Source organism: Haliotis asinina, chromosome 9 (genome assembly GCF_037392515.1).
Source record: "Haliotis asinina isolate JCU_RB_2024 chromosome 9, JCU_Hal_asi_v2, whole genome shotgun sequence".
NCBI lineage: Eukaryota > Metazoa > Mollusca > Gastropoda > Lepetellida > Haliotidae > Haliotis > Haliotis asinina.
Genome location: NC_090288.1, coordinates 2,157,306 through 2,185,298, shown reverse-complemented (window position 1 = coordinate 2,185,298; position 27,993 = coordinate 2,157,306). Strand labels below are relative to the sequence as shown.

The 27,993-nt window shown below is 41.2% G+C and overlaps 2 protein-coding genes across 5 annotated transcripts in view; one reads left to right on the top strand and one right to left on the bottom strand.

The window, feature by feature from the left end:
- LOC137297123 (myogenesis-regulating glycosidase-like) overlaps positions 1-27,993 on the bottom strand; it is a 100,720-nt gene that overhangs the window by 64,997 nt on the left and 7,730 nt on the right. The gene's annotated exons all lie outside the window — the stretch shown is intronic.
- Positions 22-27,292, top strand: LOC137296912 (uncharacterized). Of its 3 annotated transcripts, none has more exons than XM_067828807.1 (3): positions 22-548; positions 22,987-23,082; positions 23,386-27,291. In XM_067828807.1, the coding sequence occupies exons 1-3, from the start codon at positions 509-511 to the stop codon at positions 23,562-23,564; spliced, it is 315 nt and encodes a 104-aa protein (XP_067684908.1). In that variant the 5' UTR covers positions 22-508; the 3' UTR covers positions 23,565-27,291. The 3 variants fall into 3 exon arrangements, with proteins under 3 accessions (XP_067684908.1, XP_067684907.1, XP_067684910.1); XM_067828806.1 differs by lacking the exon at positions 22-548 and adding an exon at positions 18,876-19,110 and having other exon boundaries at positions 23,386-27,292; XM_067828809.1 differs by lacking the exon at positions 22-548 and adding an exon at positions 21,091-21,158 and having other exon boundaries at positions 23,386-27,289.

Sequence of the window (27,993 nt, the reverse complement as noted above, 5' to 3'; positions counted from 1 at the left end):
TTGGCCGCTGTACAAGGAGGAAGAGTTCACGCGTAATCCCCTTCGAGTCGGCGTTATGGTTTGTCCAACAAAGACGAGCGTTGTGTGTAGCTAGCAGTCACCTGTAGTTTTACACAGGTGAACACGGTCTTATCGAGACTCACATCATCAGATAACGGATGTATATTATTATCTACATGATGCTCACTCGGTGTTAGCAGACGACAGTGTTTAAGGCCGCGCACGCGCCGACAGAGTTAAAAGCAGACGACATGATTGGCGACGGAAGCAGACGGCAATCACAGGGAGGTAGCAAACGAGAGTTGTGTGTGGAACTAACATGCAGACTAACTGTTGTTAGCGCAGACAAGTTAACAACTGTTGTGTGCAAGTGATTTTCAGTGACGGTTTTCGCAGTCATATATAGTCGCATTTGTTGAACACGACACCCTTGTGGGAATGTGATACTGGACGACTACAGCAAAGAACATCGACAAAGACCGGTCAGGTAGTCACTTGAGACGTTGAGATGAAGCGAAGATCAGAGAGCACTTCTGATTTACAAGAAGGTGAGAACTGAATTTTTATTTTGTTCTTCATTCAGAATGAATATTTTCAACCAACACATGTACCGTGCTATTAGCCAAATGCTCAACACAAAGATGATTTTAATAAGGGCTACCAAATTCAATTTAAGTTTATACCGAGTGCATATATTGATCTGCTATATACCTAATGAATGTACACTCCACACTACTGGTCGTGTGTGTATGGAATGAGAAGCTGTGAATGTGGGCAGCAAAGCGTGAAGTTTGCACTTAGAGTGAGACCACGGAATAATGGGAGTCCAGTCAAGATCATCAACACATGGAAGAACAATAAAACACAGACGATCACCGGTCCCTACATAGTAGCATAGTTTATGTTGACAAACCGCAAAATGTTATCAATAAAAGTATTTTTACCAAAGCGATGTTTTCGTCTATAAGGTTTATAGTTTGCACTAGTTTGTGTCTGTGGACGGGCAGAGAACCGATAACGAACGAGGGGAATCATGATCATGTCACAAAAATAATTTTGGTACTTTATTTATCTGCCCTTTTTGTTTTCGATCTTGAATGAGTCACATCAAGTGTACATGTATGCGGTTGTATCAGGTGACAGATATGTTGTCAGAGAGGATCAACAGCGTCGCGAACATTTATCACCCCCTTACAATAAATGGTTGCACATTTAATATTTTCTTAATTTTCTTGTACTTATGAAGTGGAGACAGTTCTAAAAGCTTGTTTATTTCACATACAACACGGGCGCTATGATTGACAGAAATATCAACATATCCTGTGTATATCCGACTTGAAAACATGATCATACATGAGTCACGTCTTCTATTGTAGAGTTCTGTGACTGACGGACATGTTTTATCCCAGCGACTTACATCTTGCATGACTCATGTCGCGCTATAGAGCTTATAGGTATCGCATTACCCGCATGCGTGACATGCAATACCTTCAGACACTAGCCTCATCTTTCAGTACCTTACACTGTCACTACATATAACACCCGCTTTCTTCATGCTATCAGGCGTGTTGAGGGTAGAGTCAGTGAGTTACTGTCAGTAATTCAGCTATAGCTGTCTGTCATCTTCATGTGAAATAACAACTTTGGTGGAATGAACAAGTATGAGATATGGTGCTGACAAACCATGAACTAATTCCTTGGATTCAAACCCATCATCATGTGTGTCCTGGAGGGCCAAGGGACGCTACACTGAAGTTACCTATACATCACGTTTTCATTTGGTTTGATAGCTCTTGTCCATTATGTCGTTCCTTGTGTTATAACAGCAGTTGGTCCAGGAGGAAATATTAACGGACCTGAACGTACGGTTCTCGCATATTTGTATCACAATAGTTTAACATTTATTTTACATGTTAATATATCTATCCTGGTTTTATCCTTATACACCATGGGGTATGAACCGCCCTGGTCGAAGCGTCACATTGAAACGCTGATACAGGCATGAAAGGGGATGGTTTTAATGCATAGACTGATTTTGAATCCTGATTGAGAAATACATGAACAGTCTGCAATGCACCAACACCACACTGGCGAAACGATCACAGAATTGTGTTCGTAAAACGACACCGTATACGTTATTGTTCATTGGTGATATCTGTGAAAATTACACAAGTCAGTCATTCAAATCCGAGCATGTGTGAGTTGTTAATATTATCAGCCATTTTTGTTGTCCGTGTCGTAATTAGGTGGTATAAGTCCGTGAGCACAGAGCGAGGCCTGAGTCCGACTCATTGGAAATTAATGACAATGCGATACCAAAGCATTCGTGTTGTCATGTGCACCCCGTATTGCGAGTGCCTGATATTGTCTATCTGTCAAGATGTGATTTAATGCTGTTGTTCGCACCATGTCATTGATGTGGAGTTTCAATGTATGGCATAAAAACAAACCGAATGTCTAAATGACATTGGTGTTGGTTTGTTTGTTGAAGTTTTTCTGAGTCACGATTTCAGAGCGACGTGTATAGTTTGTGACGGATGGTGTGTGTATGGCAATATATAGAGGATACTAAACGACCTTCCATGCAATACCATTTTTGTTAAACGAGTTAATGATTTGGTATCAGACGAGCGAAAGCGAGTTTGATACTCAATCTTTAACAAGTTTAATGAAAATGGTATTTCACGGAAGCGAGTTTAGTATTCTGTTTATTACTCGCCAACATAAATTGACAGAAACTGCGGCGAAATTGCCTACAGTGTGAAGACTCTCAGCTTTCAAGTCAAGCAAGGTCTAGTAAAATCGCGATATCGACATTAGCATTGTGACGTCACAACTTTGAACCATTTTGACGTCATACGTCAAGAGGTATTACACTAGTGTAATACTGAAGTGAAAATATTACATTGCAGTATCTTCAACGGGCGGGTAATAAAACATATATCAACATAGTTTGTTACATTCTGAGGTGACAGACGCTGTAGGGTAGCCCAGTGGTTGAAACGTTCACTTGTCACGGCGAAGACAGGTGTTCGATTCTCCGGTTTTTCTGGTGTTCTCTGTCGTGATGTTGGTTGAATATTGCTAAAACGACGTAAAAATAAACTCACTCAATCTGAGGTGAGTGAATGAGAGAATATTGTTATAAGCCTCTTTGGTTGGCGCAGTTTCCGTACGCACGTCGCATGGTTATGGCGCAATGGTAAATACACCGGCGAATTTCCTAGGCCCTGCAGCGATATTGATAGAATGTTACCCCAAACAGTTAAAACAATATTAACTGCGATGAAGTGTCAGTACTTTGCATGTTTCTCGCGTCACTTCTCTGGTGGCCAATGTGATTTGTGACCTTATGTATCATGTGTATTATATTGACATTAGCTGATATTTATACGACCACGTTGAAATAAAGCTCATAAGGAATAGTTGATGTTGTATATCTCAGATTACATCTGGGTTTCCTCATTTTGGAAGGCTTTGAAGTCTTCAAGTACTGCTTATATCCATCCTGGGTCACATTAACAAGCACTACACATTTTATTTATGAAGCCTTTATAAAAATCAGTCAGTGATCAGCTTCGAACCTTGTTATGGCTGACTACAACATGTTTTATGGGACAGCAGGGGTAGGCTAGCGGTTAAAGCGTTAGCTCGTCACGCCGAGAGTCCGGGTTCGATTGTCTGCAAGGCTATGTTCTATAAATCCGGAGAGGTGTATCAGAGGTTTTATATTGTTGGGATATTGCGCTGAAGGTATCGTAAATCTATACTCAACCACTCTCTATAATTAAATAATGTTCCGATAGCTGTATTTATATGAATGAGATTCTAATGTGTATATGGTGCATTGTGGGGAAACATAGTCATTTATTGTTTCCATGAATATTTTTGTAGTACCTCCATCCAAAACATTTGCTATTTGATGTGGGCGTTCAAATGTGAGTTGAAGACTTTCATTTATGTGTACTTAAGTGTAACAAGAATCTCTTTATTAAAAGTTTAATAACCTCGCCAATGTGTGACCTTAATGTCACGTAAACTATGTGATTCAGTTAACATATGGCACTAAAAACATGGCACAAAGACAGCCTGTGTTGATGAACTAATGATGGTTTATGAGAGAAACAAGATACCGTAATAGTCTGTATGGTTTGCTGGAATTAATGTTCGCAGACAGCATGTAGTTCTGTAGTTTTCAGAATTCGTGTTTTCAGAATACCGTTTAGATTTGTGGGCACAAATCCCATGGTCAAGGGTATCGCCAAATACACCAAAGCGGCGTAAAATACAGTTGCTCACTCACTTCCATTATACATGCCAACACGCAGGTAGTAGAAACTCTCACCACGCATCTATGCAGCGTCTCTATCCATGCCATTTCAACCGTGGGTATTTCTTATGACATTGCTGGAATATGTGTATTAATTGGACACAATGTTGCGATGAGTTGTTGCACATGCTGTCAACCCGTGTTTCATTTGACTCGATTATTTACATCCTCAGTAACCCATGTTGCTCTTGATCATTGACTTGTCATCGAGCTGGAATATTGCTGAGTGGGGCGTAAAACTAAACTCACTCAGTCACTAAAGTGTCGTAAAAACATCGTAATGTTTGCTTGATTACGAGACAACCTTCAGCACAGTCAATGCAGAGAATGCTCTCTGATTTCTGTCCAGCCACTGAATGTACCAGCAACCCCGGGTTACGCTGACATTGTACAGGTCACTGTGACATTATATATTGGACAATCGGCCTGCCGCTGCACCTGTCATACACCTATGCATCCATCTGTCGACAGCTCCTCCCGGTCTCCACAAACCCCGCGTCCTCATTGCTCACATTCTTCCCCCATTACGGAGCAGATAGCTGAGGTTGGCATGGAGCAAGCTGTTGCAGCCTGTTATGGCGCTAATTGGCGGGTGATAAAACATACACCTCCATGAAACCATTTACGAAACTTATATAGGACAGCGGTAACGTTACCTCATCTTAATGACGCATGATGGAAACGACTTATTCAGACTTATTTTAATAATATTTTCTTCAAAACTTAAATTACGCCTCTAGCTGCCAGGCAGTTTGTTTCGTCCACTTGTGACTAATGTACCAATCCCAACATGTTTTCATCCTAATTATGTGTCAAGGATAATACCCGAGTAATCATGATTTCTTTTAACTTAACGATCGGTGTCGGGTAGAGGGGACAGCGAAGCGTCAGTTGTGTTGGGTCACCGCGACCTTTGACATCGCGACCAGTGACGTCATATAGGACAATGACACCGCCGTTGTTTACATTGACGTAACGTTACACTCTCCTTTAGCCCAGTGATAATAGCGCTGTCGCAGATCATTGCTTTACGGTTGCAAGAACTGAGATATCTGAGGTATTCTTAACGTAGGTGGGTGGTCGTGACTGTTGGTGGGTGTGACAATAAATGGGTGAGTGTGGGTGAGCTTGACGCATGCTTGAATGTACGTATGTATGTGTGCAAGAATTGATGATGTTGCACGTGTGATAAATGTGTAACATACATTTTTATCTATCTTAAATGGTTTACTTTGATGTACGTGTCAAAATGCCAAATGGCCGGGTGCCGGTACCAGCAAATGACGAATGAGAACTATTTATATGGAAAACATGGAGTCCAAAGCGAAATATTAGTTACTCTGAGTGTTCGTTTATTATGTAACACACTTTCGTAACGACTCGTCTCTCTCCGTGACCTACAAGAAGACTTACCCCTATTATTGCCAAGACTCATGTCAAACCGCGCCGCGCGCAGTACCAACCATTTCGAAGCATGAAAATGGTGGCACAGTTGAAACTTCGCTAAGCTAGGCAAATCACAACTGGAACATACACTTTGAGCTAAGAGATCAGCACCTTTGAATGTTGAAACATATTTACACTGGTGTAAGGATGTTTTGCCCACGAGATAGAGGATATTCTAGGAGCCATGTTTAGAAATACAGAGTTATCTTTACTTGGTAACAGTATTAGTACTAGACTATTTTCATCTCCATGCCCGTTTTCGCTTTGAGAGGGCAGAGTTTTACATGGCCACGGGAGCTGTACTAGACGTCATGCGGCTTTGTCGGAATGACACGAGTAGTTACAAATGATTTAAAGTAATCAAATGTATCTGACACAACAGTGTGACAGATCATGAAAACGTCAGAATGCAGAATTTTCGAGTCCTGTGCTGGGATTCGAACGACCAAAGAGGTTAACCCCGTCACCAAGCTGACAAGGTAAAAACAACATCTGTGGGATGACTTCACACCCTGCTACATACTCCCCCGTATACAGAAGGCACGTCCGGGGCCGCACAGGTGTATACGGAAACGTATTTTGTTCCAATTTGATATGAACGTGCTCACCCCCACATTTTAAAAAGAACGTAAGGAAGGGACTGCTGAATATCATCTTCTCCCGAACATGTTTCTCCCGATTGATACACACGGAAAGCCAGTTCTCAAGCCACGCAGTTCAACGCCTCAGTTGAATGTGTTGGACACTTCCGCTGCGTTGTCTCGGTCCCTCTGGAATTACCCTCGTCCCAACTGGATGTTGGACGTTTCAGAGGCTGACACTTCCCGCAACTCAGCCGTCAGACACATTCCTGCTGCTTCAGTATCAGCACAATCAACGTTTGCCGTTGAAAGCACCTACACCAGCACCAAGGCCTACAGCAGGGATAACTGGACTTTATGTATATATTATGGTATGTGTTCTTTCTCTAATCTTTCTCCAATGTTCACCTTTCATCATTTGTGGCATCAGCCGTCTTTCATATCATTATATGTCAAAAGTTCATCTGTTCTATGTAGTCCGTTCAACGCCGCCTCTTATTTAACACCTTTTCATCTGTTTCCTGGAGCCTTGTCAACAAGGATTTCCCTTCACCTCTATTCTTTTTTTGTAATCAGTACCCATGCTCTGGGATTTCCCTATGCTATTTATAGGTCACATCAAATGCTTCCTTTGATGTGTTACCTGTCCTCTGTTTGGCTGTTGTGTCCCTCTGTCCACTTCATTTGGCTTACCTTTCTTGTACTTCACTCCAGTTAAAATATAAGACTTCAGCAACAGCCTCATAATAAACTCACAACATCATCACCATTGGTTTTGTCTTGTACCTAACGACCCAAAGCCGAACTTCCCAAGCGACCCGGCTACAGACCGGTCCTAGGTTACATTCCTGTATTCGTTATACCCGTGGTACATATCTGTATCTGTGCAGACAACGACCTCTTCAGCCTTACGGTGATATTCTCTTGGTGCTCGATCAACCCAGCACACGTGCAGATAGTCAGGATCCCTTCAACAACGACAACGGCGACATTGTGCTGTAACTCCGTCCTGAAGAAAGACCCACGACAGTTGGCTGTAATACCTTTAGTCGGAGCCGTTATTGTGAGTTAAGCTTCGATTCGAGTGATTAATCCTCTACGATTAGGGGTGGGCGAGGTATTATTGGTTGATGTCAATGATGTGGGAAATGAAGATTGTGACGTCACTTCCTAAATTAATAGGGAAGTTCTGGATGTTGTAAATTTCTTCCGGTGTGCGGGGTTTCCCGATACATGCGAGTCCAACTTTCAGCGAGAGATGTTCCTGCGATTCGGTCGACTCCAGTGGAACCCCGATATCCGGAACCTTTGCATTCTAGATGATATGTACGTGTCGGCAGTAGCAAGATTCAACTCTGCACACAATCACTTATTGTTCCTTCTTTGACCGACCTCGTCTCGGAACACTTGTCCATTGTGTCAAGACGGCTCGTTGAGGAATTCACGCGGATATTCTGTTGACAAAACTCATAATCATGATAAATCTGCAACTCTGGCCCACGGTGATGCAATTTTGGCACGCAATGTTGCTCTTGGTGATTACACAGAGGACGCTAATCATCTCATGCTTCAACGCAGCATCTGATATGATTTGTCGGGCTCAGTCTGCAAGGTATAACATCTTCTCCACGTCTAAACCATACAACTCGATTTCCTGACGTGCACCAAAATCACTTTTACAAAAATCGACAAAGATGTCCTTAATCTTTCGAAGTTTCTGCTTGCAATTCAGTCAACATCTTTGTCATGTCACAAAGACATTTGTAGCGTGCCAATATACACTTCAAGAATGCTCAGTGGCGATAAGTGCAAGTAAGGCGGAAAAATTTACTTTTTTTTACCCCGGTTTAAAGTCATATGACTGCCTTATCCGACTGGGTACCCTTTTACTGCTAGGTGCAGAGAGGCAGTCGGCGAATGTAACACCACTTGTTTCACATGTGCTTCGTTGTAGGACAGGACTGAAGTCCCAAAAACTCTTAGGAGTCAGGCTGTCCAAATCTGTCACCCATGAGTCACTATCCACAAGGGCTTGTAACGGGAAAACAAGAGAAAAAAGACTAGTATGAAGGTACATATTGTTACTGCCCTGGTCTTAGCACTCTTTCTATATAATACAAAGACCCCAATAGTGACCATATTTCTGTCGATGCGAGTTCGTTTGCGTCACAAGCTGTTGTGTGACTGTTAAGATGATGAAGCGATGGTATCAGGAGGTTATGGAGGTGACGAAGTGTTGAGGCAAGACTAACCCTTAGTCCCTGATTATATTATAATTTTGATTGCAACAAACAGAGTCCTATTTTATTTGAAAGGACCGACAGTGAATAGGGAGGGCCTGGTGAAATCTAGATTTCCTTCGTCTTGGACTTAGGCATTAGCCTTAGCACTAGGGATAATACGGAACTGCCAGGGACTGAGACAGATTAAGATGAGGCCTCTGAACAACGTCTCTTGCTGGATCTAAGATTTCATATAATCAGTGACCAAGCGAAGAAATCTATAGCCGACGTGATTGTTTTGGATCACTCACTGCTTCCTTGCTCCTAATAACGGTAATCAGAGGGACAGGCTTCAGTATGCAGTCTGCGACAGTATGTGGCTACATAATTGGTTCTTGTCATGTGCTAGATGTTGACGTTGTGTGTGGAATGCTGTTTAGTCTCACATGTTGATAGTAAGAAACACAGGAAATATTGAGATGGTGTTCCAGATAACTGAGATTTGAAGTTCTAATAGGTGACAATTTGACACGAAACGTCTCAGACATGTTCGTCTGCAACGATTCGGCTCAAGATAGTCTCCATTTGAATCAAGCCTATGAACGTAAGGTGTGAATGGTGAAATTATATCCCATTTAGAATATATAAACTCGTGTTTCTAGTTATAATGGAGTTTATGAGTGAGTGAGTTAATATTTAACGTCACATCGGCAATATGTCAGTCATATCGTGACGAGGAGTTTGTCATTCATATCCTTTTTATAATTGACATCAATATTACATGGTTTACTAAGGTTTATACGCGTTGCGCACACACTTTTGTGGGATTCACATAAACCGTATTGTTAGGTTTATACCTCTAAACATTTGAAAATACTGATTACTGATGATATTTGTTTGACAAAATAACCCTCAACAAGAATCATTTCATACGCTGCCTGTTTAATGACTGGAACTAAATGACTATAGACCACAATCATGGACAAGGATGTGGTACAGACCCCGCCCTTCCTATTATCTGTCAATCCAAAAACAATAGTCCATTGTCCTTGTTATTGTAGCACCATGAACAAGTGTCCACACCCATCTCTTTCCTTCAGCTCTGGAAATAATAGGTAAACCGACACTCATTAACGCTAGTCGAATTTTGTCCCCTCTAATTAAGCTCGAAAAGAGCAAAATTGGACCCCTGTCTGATGGGATTTTGTTATTAAATCTCACTGCGCATCGTCAAAGACACGTCAGGTCTTAGGATGAAGACATATTTCTTTCCAGACTGATTTAATTGATGTTAGCACTTAGGAAGGTCTAGTACCAATGGCTTTTGGGGATTAGAAGTCCTGAGTAAAGTAAAGATTCTAGTGTTTTTGTTGGGTTGAGTTCCATCCGGGATTAGAACCCACAAAGTGCTGGAGATGAGCTGCCTAACTCCGAGGTTCAAATCCCGGATGGGACTCAATCCAACAAAAGTACTAGAATCTTTACTTTACTGAGAGAATGTAATCCAGCATATAAATTCAATAAAGAAGGTCTCCTTGAAGCTAATTAGTTATCACAAATAAAACTCTACTGAAGCGTGAACCCTCAGCAACTTCGAAAAAGTCTTGTTGTTTTAAGTTACACACATGACATACGATTGTACCTTTTGCAACAACGAAACATTATAAAGACTCAATAAAAAATTAATAAATCATGCATTTGATCTTCACTCATTCTGTTAATGATAAATGTGCTCTTCAATACCTCTATTCCACACGAATACCTTCTGTTCTTTGTAGCTGCCTTGAATTGGATGATTCTGTTGGTTTGTCTGAGCTCCATGGCAACGCGATGCTTGTACCCTCAGTGTTTTGTGGAGTCTCTTGTTATTTGCAAATCGGTTTCCGATAGCAATTGCTTCTTGATTGGGCTTCAGAGTAAATTATTTAGCGTCATTTGTTTATTCCCCAAACATGACTTAATCGTGTTTGAAAAAATAATATTGGACATCTTTGAAGGTAGATATACGTTTACAGGTCTCCAATCAAATTGCTTCGGCAATTTAATGGTGGTCAGTACTGAGTAAGTGTTGTGCGAGTGAGTATGGCGTTGCTGTAATGCCATGGGTGGGTCGCCAGAAATATGCTTAAAAATTTGTACCCACTGAGGAAATGGAACCCTTGAACATGCTGGGGGAATCAGTAAGATACCCCGTAGCACCCAGTATGTCTGAAATCTAGGGTGGGAAAATCCATACAGCGAAATATGCTGTCCATTGGTTTGGGCAGTGTGGAAAATGACCAATGACCATTTTAAGCACTGTCATTGTGCATTTTTTCATGAGAAATGACTTTGGACTTTCCGTTTCTTTTGTAGATGCCAAATGCATATATACATGTAGTTTCTTACTTCTATAACGCGATATACGCCAAGAAATGAGGTCAGTTCTGAAATGACCTCATCATCGCCAAGACGCCGCACAAGTTCTCTTATGGTCTCTGGTGTCGTCGTCTTCCTGCGACCCAGAGCTTGAGGGTCTTCAGTACTCGTCACTTCCGTAAGTCATCAAGCATCTCGGATCAAAGTGATGCCTGATCAATGATGATCACTGGCTGGATAAGAACCTCATGGCATACGGAGTTGTAAGATTATTGATTTGTGTTTGGAGATTGCCATGGTTTAATTAGTGCATTAGCATTCCTGAAACAACACTTGTACAAACGGTCCAGTCAACTTTAGTTGACTCGATCGTGATGTTTCAATTAAACATTCTCCCCACGGGGTTATTTGTGTTGTAAATATTCACTTCTGCACGCCAGTCAGCGTTAACACGATGTCACACATCGCCAACCATACCACTTATTGAATGCGTGTCTTTGGGAAACATGGATTGTTATTTTAGGTCTCGCGTGTAAATATAAGATGTGTTCCTGTTATCCAGTTAACGTACTGTATGGTCGGTCGTGCTGGCCACAGATAATCCCGATATCGAGCCCAATATGACTGTCCTAGGACCGATAACAAGGCCAATACGATTCTCCGAGGACCGATAACAAGCCACGTCTTAGGCCATCATATCTGTCCGACGACTGGTATCAAGGCCGAGAAGACTCTCCTAGGACCGATAACAAGGCCAATACGATTCTCCAAAGACCGATAGCAAGGCCATTATGACTCTTCTAGGACCAATAACAAGACTAGGACAATTCTCCGAGGACCGATAACAAGCTACGACTTACCCATAATATCTTCCCGAGGACTGATATCAAGGCCGATACTACTGCCAGAGGACCAATATCAAGGCCGATACTACTGCCAGAGGACCAATATCAAGGCCGATACTACTGCCAGAGGACCGATATCAAGGTCAGTATGAATGTCCGAGGACGATTCTCGGACCACCGATAACAAAGACAATGCGGATATTCAAGAACCGATGACAAGGTCAATACGATTCTCCGACCACCGATAACAAAGACAATGCGACTATTCAAGAACCGATGACAAGGTCAATATGATTCTCGGACCACCGATAACAAAGACAATGCGACTATTCAAGAACCGATGACAAGGTCAATACGATTCTCCGAGGACCAGTATGAATCTCCGAGGACAGACTATTCGGGAACATATGAGCCTATCAGTGACAGTGGATCACTACAGGTGTATATTTCCCATTTTTTTCTTGGACATACCCACCCACGAGTTGTTGTTTTACCAGGCCCCGTCATATGCAGTTCTACTATTGTTGCAAATACGTGTACGTGATGACACGCTTCACAGCCACCTGTACAATGAGAGATTCCTTCGTGATGGGTTTGGATTTCAGATTTCCATGAATATGTATCTAGAATTGGTTCTACCCCTGACAGTCATAAATAACCGATGTGTCAAGGTGAACAGGTAGTTGTTGACTTTTAGGTTAGCACACAAGGAACAGTGGGGGTATTGAAGGGTTCAAGTATTTCAGTTATCCTACAGAGTACCATGCTGTAGAATTACAGTTCTGTAGAACATTGATACACCTCCGGCTATCCTTGGGACTAGTATTGCTGTGGTGTCCTGACTTGGTGACAAGAGCAGACATAGGTGGAAACCCTTTGAATGCTAGTAAACGAGATATGGACATAATCTAGGAGACGCTGAGATTCAAACCCAAAGACGTCTAAGGCATAATAAAGCGCCTCAACACAGTAGAAAGTCGGGCGTGTCGCCGGGACACTATCCATCCATTATACAAGGGATATTTTGTGACTTTTTTGTGTACGTTTTTAGCAATGTATATTCACGAGGAATGCAATAAAGAAAATCTGCTTTATACGTGTTGATTTCTACACAGTCATTTGCAATCGTCAATATAAGCACATAACGGTAAAACCCGTGGAAATCGATCTTCTCTCCGACATACGATGTACCTGCACGTACACGTACTGAATTGTCCCACCAAACTGAAATCAGCTTTTGTTTCTGAACAAATGTTCACATAGGACAATGGATGACATTTAGTATAGTGAAAACCGTGATTACTTAAGCCTCGATAATAATCCTCAGCGTCCGGAGTCTGCCTGAAGTGGCTTGAACCAGATAAACTATTGTTTGTCATGTATATGTGTGTGTATATTAGAATATAGGACTTGCGGTAGATCATTCAGGGCAAGCATCGGTAACTGTGTTTTGTTATGTTGACACGATAAATGTGTGATAATATTGACATCGCTCTGTGTTAACTGTATGTATGTTAGTGTGTAATGGACCCACGGTTGTCACACTGTGTGAGGATACGGTGTGTGCGTTGTTCTGATGAGCTGTCGTAAGTACAGAATAGAGTGTACAAAAAGGCATATTGTACTGGCAGCCAACACATGACCCGTCCCCACTGTGGCCTAAGTGTTACGATTGGTTCCTGCTATATATACTGGTCGAAAGAGTAGCACAAACTAACCAGGTGCTTAATTGTCATCGAACCCCGACAGTGCGTATTGTTGCTCACAATATCACACACTAGTTTGTCTGTCCCAGATTCGGTTATTTTTAGGTCCATGTAGGTTCAAGTACGGAATGCAAAATATAACCCAGATTGTGTTTGTATTGATCTGGATTGTCAGCCATCAATGCATTGCGCTTTATTTATGAAGAGTTATCGTGTACGGTACTGATGAATCAGTAATAACGAGGTACATATATTAACCATCATTACATTTAAATACATGGTGTTTTCAACAATGAGCTACAATTATTTGTTGAAAACGTAAAACTGTATAAAACTGTGATCCATCCTGTGAAATTAATTCAGATGGGACATGTGTAGCGCACATGCCCCATTCATCACCACTAACCCATGTCACTGCAATGACGTGAATGGTCCATGATCGTCTCCGGATTTAATCCTCGATCATTTTTCATTCATCTGCAATTTTACGCTTTAATTGGATATTTTACAGATGCTTCATGATGTATGTCGGCAATGATTTGATCAAGAATATTAACCCGAAAAATCTGTCAAGAATTATGTACATTCTCGGCAGCACGATATTCACCTGAAATACACATTAGTCAAAATAGAGTAAATACTGACTCAAACGATGATAGCATATAACAGGAAATGTCTTTTGCTCCCGGACCCTGCGTCAATGATTGTAAAATGTTAGCAGATTTATAACGACAAACCCTTTTCCAGATTCGTAACAAATTTGTGTCCAAGCAGTACACGTCTGTGTACAAGCAGTACAAGTCTGTGTACAAGCAGCACACGTCTGTGTACAAGTCTGTGTACAAGCAGTACAAGTCTGTGTACAAGTCTGTGCCCAAGCAGTACAAGTCTGTGTACAAGTCTGTGTCCAAGCAGTACAAGTCTGTGTCCAAGCAGTACAAGTCTGTGTACAAGTATGTGTCCAAGCAGTACAAGTCTGTGTACACGTCTGTGTCCAAGCAGTACAAGTCTGTGTACAAGTATGTGTCCAAGCAGTACAAGTCTGTGTACACGTCTGTGTCCAAGCAGTACAAGTCTGTGTCCAAGCAGTACAAGTCTGCGTACAAGTCTGTATACAAGCAGTACAAGTCTGCGTCCAAGCAGTACAGGTCTGTGTACAAGTCTGTGTACAAGCAGTACAAGTCTGTGTACAAGTCTGTGAACAAGCAATACAAGTCTGTGTACAAGCAGTCAGTAGTCGGGTCCAGACAATGTAAAGAGGCCAGTAACGTATACTTCTAAATCCGGAGAATTCCAGCTGAAGCGGCATAAAACACACGGAAGCGAGTTTGTTATTCAATTTCAGACTCTTTATGAAGACCGATGGGCTCAGTTCTAAATGTGTGACTGCATCAGATCTATGTTATACAGAGACAAGGGCGTCTCCCGGGGAAATCAGAGCACATAATGGTGGACAACACTACTAAGTTTAGTGTAAATATTCACGTTAAGTGATCCCAGTATATAGTGATGGATGTGTGTGTTGTATGGTCAATATCTGTCCCATTCGTCGCAGTACACCACAATGTAGGTAGGACTCGGATAGCTGGTCGTGTCTGTGTTATTTGATAAAACGGTTGTGGAGATCGGAAAGTTTACAAAACGTAATGAAACATCAAGTCAGGATATAATCTGAGGTGTCATCCGTCTAGTCAACCAGCAAATCACCCTCCTCCCAAATCTGAGTTCGATTTCTTGGGCCTAATGAAATCAGAAAAGGAAATCCTGCGAATATCTGTCTGTCATTTCACATAACCTGAAACTACAGAAGATTTTATAGCGACTAGTTACAGGAATGCATGATAACAGGCTATCAGCTGAGAGACTGTCTTGGCTAAAAACGAACCCGGTAATTTCCTTGAGGTCGGGGTTATTTTCTCGAACCCAACATGAAATCAACTCAGAATGAACACTACTGAGAATAGTCTCGCGGTCGTTTGTGGTACGTGTAATGCAATAGGCAAGCGTAACTGGATCCCTAAAACCACAATGCCTACAATCTGCCAGTACTGTCGCTTCTGTTTAAATGACCCGGAGAGTGTGATAGTATCATGAACGTCTCTGGTTACTTTAGGGATTAAATTAAAGGCAATCGTATTTCCTCGTCTCTGGAGATTGGAACATATTGACGAACAATTCCATCATGTTGGATGAGGTTTGACATTTGTTTCATTAATGGCGGGTCTAGTGTTGTGAGGTTCCTCACGGGGATATTGGTGCTGACTGTTCGTCGATGAACTTAGATTCTATTGACGATATTCGACAAGAAGAGAGATTTACAGTGCCTCTTCAATTGATTCAGATGGCTGATCAGCGACTAAGTTAAACAATTACAAAAGTATATATGAACACCTACACATGGGCTGGTTATGTCTGTCTGGCATGGACGTGAACTTTGTGTTACAGGTGGTGAGGCGAGGCGAGATTGGTTTCTGTTGGTCAGTTAGAGATTCAGCAGTCATGTTCATGTGGTTGCTTGTACTATGTTGCAGTTTTACATGGGCATTTAGACTATGATCCAGTCTCTGAAATCAAATATTTGCAGAGAAATCAGTTCCTAGATGGCAATAATATAACGTAATATATAGCCGTCCAAAGACTTTCTTCATTTTGAAAACCTTTCTGAAACTGTGGTGATCTAGACTTGCCATATAATCCAGCATGGTGTTTCCTGAATATACCTGTATTTTGTCGGGGTCTGTCGGACACACAGATGGATACCAGACACCTTCAACACAGCACTCTTCAGTGTGTCTACTAGTATTCGTGATTGGATGAATTCGATTCTGAGTTTACAAAGCATTTTAGGAAAAAATTATCTTGAATTAGAAATTGGCCAGGTTTCCGTTTCAAGCATGTGCATGTATCAAACATCAGTATTCTGACGCTGATCTGACCCAGCTGCCACAGTGAGTTGCCAACAATGAGAGTTTACGTCTCATCAGAAGAAGACTGCCGAGGGAGGGATTACAGGGGTTGGGGAGAAATGAATTAAGTGTATGCTAACCCGAAATACGAGACGTGTTTACGGATGTTGATGCAGGCTGGAATGTCGACTTTTGCTCTGCCAGGGATATAATTAACGGGCTGGTGCATGACAAGCATTAGATATATGTCACCTCAACGAGCGACTTGCATGCTTACAAAATGTGTGTCCGATATATATATATATATACTGTGGACACCAGAGTGATGGAGTGAGTATGTTTTTTACGCCGCTCTCAGCAATGTTCCAGCAATATCACAGCGGTGGTCACCTTAATGGGCTTTACACTTTGTACCTTTACACTGGGAAACCTTGTTTTCGACCTGAGGAGCGAACGCTTTAATCATGGGGCTATCGAACCGCCCCTTTATGTAATTGCTATCACCTGAACAAGCGTTGATTATTGTCGAAATGGATGCTGATTAGCCCAGGAGGCCAAATAGTAGTGGGATTTGATGATATTGCGCATAGATGTGGTCGGCAAACGAAACAAATTACATGTTCGACGATATGACTAACCTGTTTGATGTTAATATTGAAAACCAAGGAGTGTGGTATATTCCCTATTCTATCATCATGAGGTATCCAGGTTGTGGGTAGTTCCATTTTCTGTGCCGCCATGAAACCTGGATGTATTACACCACGTACTTTTACCTAGGAACTCAGAATGACATATCCGATTATCTCTGTAAAATATATATAGGTAGAGGGTTTGATATGTTCAGGAAACTTTCCCCTTGTTTAAAGACATATCCGATTATCTCTGTAAAATATATATAGGTAGAGGGTTTGATATGTTCAGCAATCTTTCCCCTTGGTTAAAGACATATCCGATTATCTCTGTAAAATATATATAGGTAGAGGGTTTGATATGTTCAGGAATCTTTCCCCTTGTTTAAAGACATATCCGATTATCTCTGTAAAATATATATAGGTAGAGGGTTTGATATGTTCAGCAATCTTTCCCCTTGTTTAAAGACATATCCGATTATCTCTGTAAAATATATATAGGTAGAGGGTTTGATATGTTCAGCAATCTTTCCCCTTGTTTAAAGACATATCCGATTATCTCTGTAAAATATATATAGGTAGAGGGTTTGATATGTTCAGGAAACTTTCCCCTTGTTTAAAGACATATCCGATTATCTCTGTAAAATATATATAGGTAGAGGGTTTGATATGTTCAGGAAACTTTCCCCTTGTTTAAAGACATATCCGATTATCTCTGTAAAATATATATAGGTAGAGGGTTTGATATGTTCAGGAAACTTTCCCCTTGTTTAAAGACATATCCGATTATCTCTGTAAAATATATATAGGTAGAGGGTTTGATATGTTCAGGAAACTTTCCCCTTGTTTAAAGACATATCCGATTATCTCTGTAAAATATATATAGGTAGAGGGTTTGATATGTTCAGGAATCTTTCCCCTTGTTTAAAGACATATCCGATTATCTCTGTAAAATATATATAGGTAGAGGGTTTGATATGTTCAGCAATCTTTCCCCTTGTTTAAAGACATATCCGATTATCTCTGTAAAATATATATAGGTAGAGGGTTTGATATGTTCAGGAAACTTTCCCCTTGTTTAAAGGGGCGTGTCCTTGCTCCATGCGTCTTACATTGTGTATCATGTTTCAAGAAGTCCAGCAGATGTGTGAGGATCACATGTCCAGTGATCAACAGCATGAACATCGACATACACAACTGGGAACCGATGAGATGTGTTAACCAAGTCAGCGAGGCTGACCACCCGATCACGTTAGTGTCTTACGACAAGCATCCTCACCACCAAACTAGTAACATAGAAAATAACCCTCTTGGGCAGTGTACATGGCGTCGGCGACCAACGACTGACATTTGTCCATCAGACTCCCGGGTTTGCCCCTGGCATTTCCTCATCAGATGGGTGCACGTCCTGATGACATTATGGGGTAATTGTATTGTTTACACGCCAGGGCGAGATTGCAGTACTGGCTAGATGTACAGCTAGAGGCCCAGTCTCCCCAATCACATTCCCGGATAAATGGATCATGGGTTAGGGAGCGACACAAACTCCATCTGTTAGGTTCTTATGAAACAAAATATTTGTCTCGAGTCGTGAGATTATCATGGGTCACCTAGCCGCTTAAAGATGCCGAGAGACATGACAAGGATCTCGAATCAACACAGACTCTAATCTGGAACTGCCATGAAGGTTCTCACACCCGTTGAAGCAAATACATCGTTTTCGTCTACCAGCAAAGGCTCTCAGATCGCTTGTCGAAAAATCGATTCAGAGGTCATACGCACTGCAGTTTAAAGAGGTCAGTGTGACGTCATGTGTCGGTTTAGAAATCCCGATAGCAGTCAAGATATTATTGTTTCAGATGATCTGACGCAGTTATAAATAGTCCTGACCAACCGAGCGAGACTTGTACTTATTCAGGCAGGGCGTGATTTCATGGTTGAGCCCGAGACTGGATTCTTGAAGGGCAGATTCACCATACGTGTCAGTGTGTAGTGTTTATAGGGATCTTGTGTGGACGCTCACACGCATCTCCAAATGGCGGGCACAACGAGTGAGACAGAGCCCATGACGGGCGAGACAAGGAGAGGTGAGCAGGGTTAGGGAGAGATGTGTGGGGTGGGCGTGGCGACGGGGAGACAGGATATACGGGTCGTTGTGACCCTCGTGTAAACAAGCATGTTCACGTTACGCGTGGCATTTAGTACAGTGTATGGAGTTTTCCCTCTTGGCGTATCGTTATACTGTCTGCAGTCGTCAAATGGTGTTTCACTTCTTAGTATAAACTCAGTAATGTATGATGTTCATAATGTTGACATACATGTATGTACCACGTGGGCTGTCCTATATCTAGATCATCACCTTCAGTGATAAGCTGTTCATCTTATCATTTTAGCGACTGCATGTGTGTTAATATTCATATATGGCTAACCGCAAGATCGTTGTTTCACATTCCTTATCTTAAAGTCATTGATACTTTTAGCGCGGTAACATTTCCGTGAAATTACATACATGCGTTATGACAGGTGTGTTTACGTAAACTCCTTACAGCGTTCATACCACGTTGGCTGTATGGTGAAATATTTGCGCAATGTCATACTCCACTGACTGGGTGACTGTAGGTTTTATCAGAATATTGACAATACAGAGTCGAATCCGAGTGACGATCAGCATTAACTATTGACTAGGAAACACATCACAATAATCAGTTTCAGTAAAAAAACGCGATTTAGTTTGGATCGTTATCGCATTGATTACTCAATATTTGTCACTGGCACTAACTGCAGTTCACGTCAATCAAATAGGCTGATCCCAGCTTTGGCTTCGATCCGCTCAGCCAGCTGTTCACACTATTGTGAAACACTAATGGCGTCAAACTATGAATGTAAAATCTATGTAGGGACACAAGCAAAATAAGGTCTTACCATAATCATACAAAATATCAAAAGGAAAATGCATATTTCTGCTATTACGAGTATAGTAAGTCTATCCTTAGAAGAGGCAAGGCTAGGTAATAAAAACCCTAGTCTGATATTTATTTTTTTTCATAAATTATTATTTAGTTTATTATTTTTTTAATCCATTTTCCATGTCTAGCTCGAGTGTATTATATGCATGTTTTGGAGCATCATGAAAGAATGATGATATCAGATGTTCGCGAAAATAGTAGCACATCTTGTCAACGGCTCCTTAAACGGGAAAGCAGATGGTCAAAAGACAAAAAATAGGAAATAATTAATAATACACCGACGCGTTTACCTTACAATGTCCTGCGATCCGTGAAGATCCGGGTTCGAACTGATCTTCAGGAAAGCATATATGTCGTAAGAGGGGACTAACGCCATGGGATTGTTACTCTTGCTGATCTGGTTGACACGTCATCGGTTTCCATCTGTCAAACTCGATGTTCATGATGTTGATCACTGGACTGTCTGGTCCAGACTCGACTGTTTACAGACCGTCGTCACATAGCTGGACTGTTGTTGAGTGGGGCGTAAAACTAAACTCATTCACTCACTACAATACCCTGCATAGGACCACTTTTGATAGTTCTATGTGCACAGCATGAGCTAGAATATAACAGGCATGTAAGTTTAATATATTTACTCATCTCAGCAACGACGTGGTCTGTTACGGGACGTACGTATGAGGCTCAACTATGAACAAGCAAGTCATGATCACATGTTTTCTCTGCCAACAGACATCGTATGGGCGGGGCATCATCTAATTGAAGCTATTATGCTTTGTATAACGCTTATATTATTTGACGTATAAGGCTGATTATACAACAAAGGGCTATTGAAGCGGGGCCATTGCTTTCTTACTCGAGTTCCTGTTTAGCGTAATTGTTGCAGGGGGACTTTCATGCATGTTTGTCGTGAAATATTTTCATAATTACCCAATTCTTGTAAGGTGATTAGACGTAAAGGCGATTGTGTGACGATAAAGTAGTAATGCTGTGCATGGCATGTGACCCACTTTCCCTTCGGTTGTCGCGGCGGATGTGCGGCTACGGGAGTCTCGGGGGATAATGTGGCATTACGATGGACGAGCGCATTGTTGACCAAGGTTCGGACAGTGCCAGAACATCGTAAAACAGCTAGCCCAGTCGCCATAACTTCGTGATGTCGGGGAGAGGTAGGGTCGTTGTCGATGATGACGAGCATTGTTTCTTGTCATCGTTCCGTGTGTGATGTGGTGTGATTTAATTTGATAGTATTGAGGGAATGTGATTTGAAGTGTGATTGTACTAGCGAGACGAGTTTGTAGTGCTGGCTTTCACGTGGTTACACAGACACGTACTGCGTACTGAATACGAGCCGACTACTTCTTGATTCACCCCGAACGTCGCGACAGGGAAACATCACGTGTCACCCTTTAGCGTGTGGTACATGTATGACCCGTCCGGGGATCGAACCATAGACTCTCGACGTGGTGGGCTGGTGTTCTATCCACTTGGCCCGTAAACGGTTCAAAATATATAATACTTATGTAGTTCATACTGGACTCGAAGCTGTCAGTTGTACTTAGTGTGTCCTCAGGGATGTTCTTGTAACTGTTGCATATGAGGCGTACGGGCTGTGTACATCGTGTTCTCTCTTACCGTAAAGGCTTCAGTCCGTACATTTGCACATTTGCGTCGACGTCAAACCCGGCAGCATTAAACTGAAGAACTAGCAGTTTTTATGAAACCATTTATGCCATGAGATTCGAAGCGGTTCAAGATACAAGAGTGGACCAGTACATGACGAGAAGGATCACTATGTAACTACTTGTGTAACTGAAAATTCGCCACATCCATGATACTGTATGATGTATCGTATCTAATGTCGGAGTGTTTTCAGTGAGGCCTGTGTTATAACCTCTGTGCCCTGACAAGGTAGGACAATCGTGTTAGGTATGAATATAACGTTTTCCGTCATGCTAGTTGTGTAAGCTCTCTAATCCATCTCACACTGTGCTCCTATAAAATGTATACATGTATAACACTCGATGTTGATACTCCGGTGATTCCGGTACTATCGCAATCCGCTTCCACGGCTCTTACTGTACTTCCGGTGAATAATACTTATAGGTGTATATTTGTTGTGATTATTATTAACACCACAGGACGAGAACAAACCGCCTAACTGCGACGTTACGTCACTCATCTCTATGACACGTGTTTAACTCCGTACATGTGTATAATGTCGGGAGTCCATTTCAGGTGTTTATCTCATAGGAAGCTGGAATATTGAACTCTCGGCGTAAAACAAGCTTTTCTTACTCACTGATGAACAACCCAATGCTACCCTTTTACTTCCTTTCCTCCTCATTGGCGATAGCTTAGACAACATTGTCCTGAGAGGCGTTGTCGTAAAAGATGTCGTAAGCGGCGCTGTCGTAAGATGTTTCTTCGTCGGAAGCGTTGTCATAAGGAACGCTCACGTGATTGCGTGTTACCCTCGCCGATGACGCAAACCCACTGTTCGCAATATTGGTCACTGATGTAACTTGTACACGTGTATGTTCACGTATGTCATATAGCTGGAATACCGTCAAGTGCGGCGTTAGCCGACAGTAGATAAACAAATTGCTGTAATTAAGTTACGTGTCATTATCAACAAACCAGCCATAAAGCAGTGAAACATGAAGGAAATGGTAAATCACAGCTCTTGGCGTTCTTGACGTACCAGACAGCTGTGTGATGATATCTCTTCACTGATCATTGTTTGGAGAGTCCCCAGTTTCAAATACTATAGCAACAAACCTAAAACACCTCGAGGTGATCATGAATTTATCATTAGTTTTGGATATTGACGAATTGAGTGATTAAAGACCTAGGGACATTCATGAATTTATCATTTAGTTTTGACAATGACGAATTCAGTGACAGGCTTGTTACCACCTCGACCAATTTGTCACGCGATTCAGCATATTTATCAAACCTCAGCGCTGATAGTAATATGGTCAAATTTGATTCCAGACGTCCGCCAGAAGAGTCGCTGTCTAGGCAAGAAATGCTGCGTGGTGTCCTTGGTGTGTTTGTTCCTCTTCCTGACCTTCATCGCCCTCCCTGGAGGTGAGTCATGTGATGCATCACAAGGATTGCCACAACCAGGCGATATACTGGGTATTTGGTGGCCGTACGATATAATGTGTATAAGCGAAGATTTTCTTCACATGAATTAAAGTTCATCCGGATCCGTTTCGATAGAAATCGCTTGCTGAGTACTTTTGAATTGCTTTGACAAATATTCAGCATACATAGATCTTTGTCAGCATGCGATCAAACGTACACTCAAAATAACCGTCGTACAATAAACTATATCAGCGAATGACAGTATGCAGTCTCTTTATAGTATTCCTGTTCCCTATCTTTCAGGTGTGATGTTAATAGTCCATGGTGGGAAGGCGAGACGGAAGGGCACACTAGCAGGAGGTATCGTCCTTGTTTGTCTCCCAGTGCTGGCGACAATATGCTTATTAGCGGCCTTCTTTGGGAGGAGACGAATGCAAAAGTTACGTGCCCAGAATACTGTGACGACCACAGACCCTGTGTGAGAGTTTGTTTGTAAGGTGTGAGTGATGCTGATGTGCCTGAACTGATGCTGAGGATGAGGCATCAGTTCTGGACTCTCTGACCTGATTGCTGTGGATGCTACAAGGAAGGAAGAGACCGCCAGTGGACACAGTATATCAGCGAATATCGGCCAAATGTCACTGCATGGTGGTCTTGTGGGTCACATAGTTGCAACACAGAGACGATATATACTTCGGATGAATTGGATTTGAAATCATGGGACACCAAAAGTACAGCATAGTCATAGGAACATGACACGCTGCGTGTACGCCAAACAGTCAAAGATATCATTAATATGAAGTTCATCAAGGCCATATTGGTCTTTCACGAGTTCTCTCACTGAACCAACGTCCAGCCGAGATATAGAGGATTCGGTTTATTTTAGTGTTGTGAAGTTGTGTGAGTCTCTTAGATCACAGGGAATGTTTATGAATGTTTGACATGATTTGGACGTTGTTCAAGTGTCGTCAAACAAAATTACAGTTTTCAAGTAATGTTTTGTTTGTATAGTGTTTCCTATAGAATTTGGTGTTCGTTTGGATATGGTGGATTTGAATCCGTGTGCACAATGAAGGAACAAAAAACAACGGGGTAGTGATAGGACACTCTGTGCACATGTCCAATCAAACAGCCAACGACCAATCAAACAGTGAAGGGACATGTATGGACATCTGCTGTCCTGACATAGGAGACTGTTCAGGAACATCTCCACAAGTACAGCTAGTTTTGAAGGTTGTTTAGACCTCTCACAAAGACAAGGCCACAACCTGCAAGTTTGTTTATGACTGGACAATACTCATCTACAAGCTGTTGAATTTAGCAACGAATGTGCAACGCGTTGACAAAAGCAATCAGTATTTAAACTTGTGTACATATGGGTATCGGCAAACGAACATTGTACAAGTGTATGGAAGGGTTTGGTAGCAATGACATTAGTTGGCTGCCCTAGTGTTAAGCCAGAGTGGACAACCACGCAACAGTTGTAATGCAAGGTTGTGGCGGCACAAGGGTCAGTGACCGGGTCAAACACAGCGACGCTCATCATCTCGGGCATCAACATCCGTATGGGCATGCCATTCACTTATCAATCTCAGATACTTACACCATTTTTGATGTCTTACAAATTGCTAAACCTGTATAGGTCAAAACAACATGTTTTCTTGGATTTGTTTTTTTATAATTATGAAACAAAAAATGTATTTTGTGGGTACTAAAGCACATTTAGGAAACATCCTCACGGTGTTTGTAACAAAAAAGCATTAACCAGTAAGACCTATTAGTGAGGCACTATTTGGACGATCCATGTGGCACTTGGATTCCATGCTTATTCATTCCGGTGCCCTATTCAGATATAAATATTGCTTCATGTGTACACGTATCCAATATCAAATATATTTCAATGCTTAATAGCGGCAAACGAGCTCAGCCTGATTAGGTTCTTCTGTGTGAGATGTTGGGATAATGAACAGGACTGAAGATAGCCATTTCTAGCTGGGGACGTGACTGTCGGAATTCAAGACTTAAAAGCACCATGACGGCCATGTCGTCACGCCAGTGGTTAGAGTTTTGTGGGTTAAACTACATCTTATTTTCGTGTTCACTTCTGGATGATGGGAGTCGATTGTAACCCGACGTGGACACTGACTTTACCTGATATTATGCTCAAACATTCGTCTTTTCTATTGACCTATATCAACCCATTCTCTTTCACTGGAGGTAGTGTTACTCCGGCATCTTCAATCTTCCGATCTACTTTTATACTGAAGTGATTCAGGTATTTGGATATAATGTAAAACATCTTGAATCTTGGGATCTAGTTTTATACTCAAGAGCTGAAGCACATTGAAATATTTTTTTATTTAGTTATATATTCAAAAGCATTTTACATGCAAACGTCATAACTCTCTGGTTCTCGTTATATTTTTAAGAATCTCGAAATGCCTGATCTGTTGGTAACTCAAGTATCCTATATATTTGGATCAAATTCTTTACTTAGCAATTTTAAATCTTTAATTCTAAAATCGCACTCTAGCACCTGAAGTGTTTGGATCTAGTGTTATTGTGAAATATCTATAGGGGTTAATTATCTGGTAGCGATTTCCTCAGATAAACTCGGATGTTGTTCCAATCGTTCTTCAAGGATATACTGGTCTCTTCTGTCCCAGAGCCAATGTCAAGCAGATAGTGGTTTGTCAAGCAAACTATTTCGATCACAGGGTAATGCTTATGTTTGACATTGTGCGTCGTATGTAAAAGTGTCGCAAACAAACAAACTCCAGTCGTTACTTAGTGTTACCTTTGTTTGTATTGCTTAGCGTGGAATGTGGAAAGGTGGAATACGTTTTCAGTGTTGTATATTAAAACTCAAGGGCCGTTCTTCAGATCAACATTCCAGCAAGTAAAAAGCAAAACTATTACACACATGTATATAGCTGTCACTGGACCCCGGTTTCCATGGTTACTGATAACCAAACATGCTCTTCATCTTTAAGCAGCATTAAGACGCTTCGGTATGACTGACAGAAAACATTCATTTCTATATTCAATTCTTACATTGTATAAATGCCGTGTTTCGGTACTGTCGATGGTGCCTCAGCTAGCAAGTGAACAACAACCTGGTTATATACAATTAGCTCTCAAATGAAACTGATTTCATTACAGTTCTAGTTTAAACTATAGATTAATTTCGTTTTATAAAATAGACCGCAACCTACGACTCAAAGAGACCACTAATTTCAGTTCTTCCTAACCGGAGATCACTATACGCGATTCGATGAAACATACCTCATGCATTCGGGCCACACTTCGTTACATCCGTCACTTCTGTGTAGACGTACTTAGTATACCTCGACAGATTCCATGGCTGATATTTCGCCTGACACTTTATTGTAACATATTAGGTAGGCCAAAACTGATAAAACTTTGCTTGCGTTCGTAAATGAACCTAAAGTGACAACCCGTACTTACTTTGTAGCTCGCACATCATAAAATACATTAGACGTCAACACTGTATTGCATTATGATACTTTTCGAAAATTTCTATTCATAGCTTTCATTAATTATTTGTAGATGTATTGTCAATTAATTTTATTTATTGCTGGGCTTATTTGAATGATGAGATGTGATTGATGTTTGATGTACATATACTGTATAAGAGGACACGTGACATTCAGCATTACTACATGTAAAGAACATATTTATTCTGTGATAGAGACGAGGGTTTTTACATATACACAGCCAGTTCATACGTTTACGTTTGTTTATTGTGAAGTTTATATGTTTTATACGTGATTATAACTGGCATGATTCAAATACGACAGCGGAATATATATTTTCCTATAACGTAGACATGAACAAATGTGTACCGTATATGTTTATTCAGTGTAGTTTATGTCGCAGCTCGCCGACCTTGTGTGAATTTTGAAACGATGTTGGCAGCCCGCTACCGAACGACTAAGTCTTCAAATAAGGATGTGTGTCAATTTAAACAACATTCAAGGAAGGACTCTCTAAAGCTGTATGGCAGTCGGCCATGTCGTGTGTTCCAACAAAAGAACGAATGATGACGTTCCTCGGTCCACCAAGATGGTGTGCTGGATGTGCTGGTCTGCTCATCTTGTATATTGTCTCAGTCGTTTACTCAAGGTGTCCGTATTATAAAGAAATGGCCATCGTACTCATGTCCATGAATAAACAAGTCTCAGATGCTCTGTGTAGTATTTTCATTATTTTCTTGAAAATATATGTTTTAGTTTGTAGGATGGTTAGCGGCACACTCTGCAATATTTAAACTTCATGACTGCGGACGCTCTTATACTTATTAGGATAAGACTTCTGTCCAATTATTCATTCATGTTTATTCAAAAGTAAATAAGGCCACGTAAGGGTATAAAAAGAAAAAAAAACACAATCACAATACTTTTAGAGCGCCATTTGAGTTGAGCATGTGTAGTTATAATAAATACACACATAAGTACCAGTTACTAACTTAGCAACAGTAAAGTAGAGTAAAGTAAAGTATGAGGGAAAACATACTTAATGAGACAGTCAGTGATATAACTAGTGATATTACAAAGTGGAAAGGCATCTTGAAGGGACCATAAGACATGGTAATTCATGAATGAATGCACCATAAAGCGATACAACGATAGCATTAGCATGGAACACCGCATGCGTAAATATATTATGTTAACTTTAACTTTAAAGACTTGTCCACTATTTAATACAAAGATATACTATACAAGACGGTGTCCGTCTCAATTTTGCTGTCCACTTTATATATATGTAAATTAATCCCTAGTTCACAAGCTGTTAATTCAAAACTAAGCCACACACAGTCTCGATTGGCAGCCGGGGGCTTGAGAGACGAATTTGTGTTGAAAACTACATGCGTAAATATATTATGTTAAC